General features: G+C 43.5%; 1 protein-coding gene across 1 annotated transcript; it reads left to right on the plus strand.

Annotated features, from left to right (window-relative positions):
- The first annotated feature begins 232 nt into the window (after positions 1 to 232).
- On the plus strand, positions 233 to 1,174 carry LOC141634568 (uncharacterized). Its single transcript, XM_074446678.1, has 2 exons — positions 233 to 394; positions 488 to 1,174. Exons 1-2 carry the CDS (start codon positions 233 to 235, stop codon positions 1,172 to 1,174), a joined length of 849 nt encoding a protein of 282 aa, XP_074302779.1.
- The last annotated feature ends 2,138 nt before the right edge of the window (positions 1,175 to 3,312 follow it).

The following is a 3,312-nucleotide window of genomic DNA, read 5'->3' on the forward strand; positions in this document are numbered from 1 at the left end:
GAAATTTTGTGTCGATCAAGTAGTAAGGAGGTGTGTGTCGGATACCGAAATCATGTCAATTCTCCAGTTTTTCCATGAGTATGCTTGTGGGGGTCACTTTGGTGCGAAGAAGACGGACAAGAAAGTGTTGGATAGTGGTTTCTTTTGGCCAACACTTTTTAGAGATGCACACTCCTTGGTTAAGGCTTGCGAGAGATGCCAAAGAGTTGGCAACATTTCAAGATGAGGAGAAATGCCACAAATCCCAATGATCCATTGTGAGATATTCGATGTGTGGGGCATTGACTTCATGGGACCATTCTCCGCATTGTGTGGTTACATTTACATCCTTCTGGCGGTGGACTACGTCTCGAAGTGGGTGGAGGCTAAGGCCACCAAGACCGATGATACAAAGGTGGTTGGAGAATTCTTTAAAACCAACATCTTCTCTCGATTTGGTTTTCCTAAAGCTTTGATAAGTGACCGTGGAACTCATTTTTGAAACAAGGCCATTGGAGCTTTACTCAAAAAGTATGGGGTAATTCATAAGGTATCTACGGCCTATCACCCTCAAATCAACGACCACGCCGAGGTTTCTAATAGGGAGATCAAGGATATCCTTGAGAAGATGGTGAATCCCGATCACGAGGATTGGAGTTTGAGATTGGATGATGCTTTGTGGGCATATCGCACGGCCTACAAAACACCAATAGGGATGTCCCCTTACCGCCTACTTTTTGGGAAACCATGTCACTTACCCGTGGAGCTTGAGCACCAGGCTTATTGGGCGGTCAAGTCGTTCAATTTGCAAATGAATGAAGTGGGCCTTCATAAGAAACTTCAACTCCAAGAATTGGAGGAAATTCGAAATGATTCTTATGAGAGTGCGTTGGTTTACAAGGCAAAGACAAGAGCATGGCATGACAATATGATTGCAAGAAGAGTATTTCAAGTTGGGGAGAAAGTGTTGCTTTTCCAAAATCATCTTCGACTTTTCTCGGGAAAATTGCGCTCTAGATGGATGGGACCATATGAGGTGGTGAAAGTTTTTCCACATGGAGCAATAGAAATCAAGTGTTTAAAGACCGGGAAAGTCTTGAAAGTGAATGGACAACGACTTAAGCATTATTATGAAGGCATTGAAGCGGGTGAAGTGGAAACACTACATCTTATTGATCCCATTTACGAGGCTTAATGGAAAGTGCAACCTTGTCGAGCCATCGACGTTAAATAAATGACAAACCTTTGTAAATAGTTCTTTTCCTTGCATATTTACATTTCGCTTTGCATTTTAATTCCGTAATTGCACTTTTGGATTAATTTCCTTCTACTTTAATATTGCATGCATTTTAAATTACCGTTCATGTCATTTTATAGGTTAATGTGTGTTTGAGTGTGAAGGTTTCTAACCTAAGGTGAATACATGAAGAATGGGAGCATGCGAGCTAAAAAAATCGGCCAAGAAAGGAAGGATTGGAGATGAGGAAGACACGAATCCAGCACGCAGGGTGCACCGTGCGCCTTCCTCACCCCTTTTGGGCGCACCGTTCGCCTTCCCCCATAAACACCCGTCCAAATTAAACAAAGACCCGACATACCCTCATTCTTCCCCCATTTCTTCAATTATTCATATTCCCCAACTCAAAAACCCAAATCCAATTCTCCCAACTCCCTCAAATCTTGATCAAATTCAACAAAATCAAGTGCAAAATCATCATTAATCATCAACAAGTTCATTTCCACTGCAATTTCCGCGAACAAGCTAGGTGCTGAAATTGGTCGTTTGGTGCCGCGAAATCCAACTTAGGGTTTCGAAATTCATCAATTTTGTGAAGATTTTTGGGTTGTTATTGGGTTAAGGGACTTATTTGGGATTCTTGCATCAATTTCCACATCAAACAACAACTACAAGGATCAAAGGGAGGTATAACACCTTATTCTTATCCTTGTCCATTATTAGTCCGAAAAATTCGAAATTCCTTGCTTAATTTCGGTTTTTTTGCTTTCATTTGTTGTTGATAATTGTCCTTAGCCATTTTCTAAACTTGTGGGATGATTTTTTCTTAAGCAAATAGTTAGTAAACACTACACTCAAGTAGTGCCTACCAAGTATTTGTTGAAAGTCCCCACCCAAATTTGTTTCCAAAAACTTGTGCTTTGTGAGAATTTTGAGTTACTATGGGAAAGACCAAGGAAACCGCGGCTTATTCGTCAAAGGGGAAGAAGAGAGCCGCCCCTTCTCAACCAACCCAAGAGTATTTAGGCCGGGAGGCATTGTCGGGCACGGTCCTTACCAATTTCAAAAAGCTTGACGCTAAGTCCTCGGTTGTGACCACTAAGTTTCTTTATTCTTATACTCTTGAAAGATTGGGTATGTTGCCAATGACTAGACTTTTATTGGAGAAGGTGGGTTTAGATACTTGCATTGATGAGAAAATTGTCACAAGGAGGAGCACCACACTTGAATTTCTTGCCTCCTTAGAAAAGGTCACATTGGGAAAGGATAAAGTTCCGGGAATCAAATTCCGGGCTTGCAAGACACTTCACACCATGACATTTGACCAAATACGACAAGCCCTTCACATCACTAAAGTCCCCGAACCCGTCCCCATTGACCTAGCCGGAGTGAGTGCTTTTTGGCTCGTTATCACCGGCGATGAAAGAGACAAAAATAGCAAAAACACCAACCTTCCCCACCCCGTCCTTCGGACCGTGAGTCGCACATAAACACGAACTACCTTGTACAAACCGAACCCACAAAAATGAATGAAAAAAATTTGGGTTGTTTATGGGCAATGACTCCGGAGGGAAAGGGGATTCCGGATTGGGCCGGGATGTTCATTGATGGATGTTTGGAACTTCAAAAGCATCCCACGGACACCATCTATATTGGTGGGATGATTGAGAAGTTAGTGTGTGCATTAGAGGCCCCCCTTGAGGAGGGCACTTCGGCTCTTGTGGGGAATAGATGGATGGATCACCGATGTTTCAGAGGAATGGGTATGCTTGAGGTTGTCGAAGAACACCCCCTCCAAGTCATATGGAAAATGGGCAGCGGCTCTAACGGCAAGAACTACATGTACCTTCCCCGCCCCCATGACTCTCCTTTGGGGTGGGGAAGAGCCGCCGATTTCTATATGCTTCCGGATGATGAGTTTGCAAACCTATGGATTGACCGAGCTTATCTTGTCCAAGCTGAGGAAGTGCGTGAGGGTGGCCCACAACAACGTGGGTGGAATTCCCCCACGCACGTTGGTGACCCTCCCTTTGACCAACCAATGCCCGATATACAACAAGATCAACAATAACACCCACCACCTCCATTTTCTTCCT

The sequence above is a fragment of the Silene latifolia genome, chromosome 2, assembly GCF_048544455.1.
Source record: "Silene latifolia isolate original U9 population chromosome 2, ASM4854445v1, whole genome shotgun sequence".
Taxonomy (NCBI): domain Eukaryota; kingdom Viridiplantae; phylum Streptophyta; class Magnoliopsida; order Caryophyllales; family Caryophyllaceae; genus Silene; species Silene latifolia.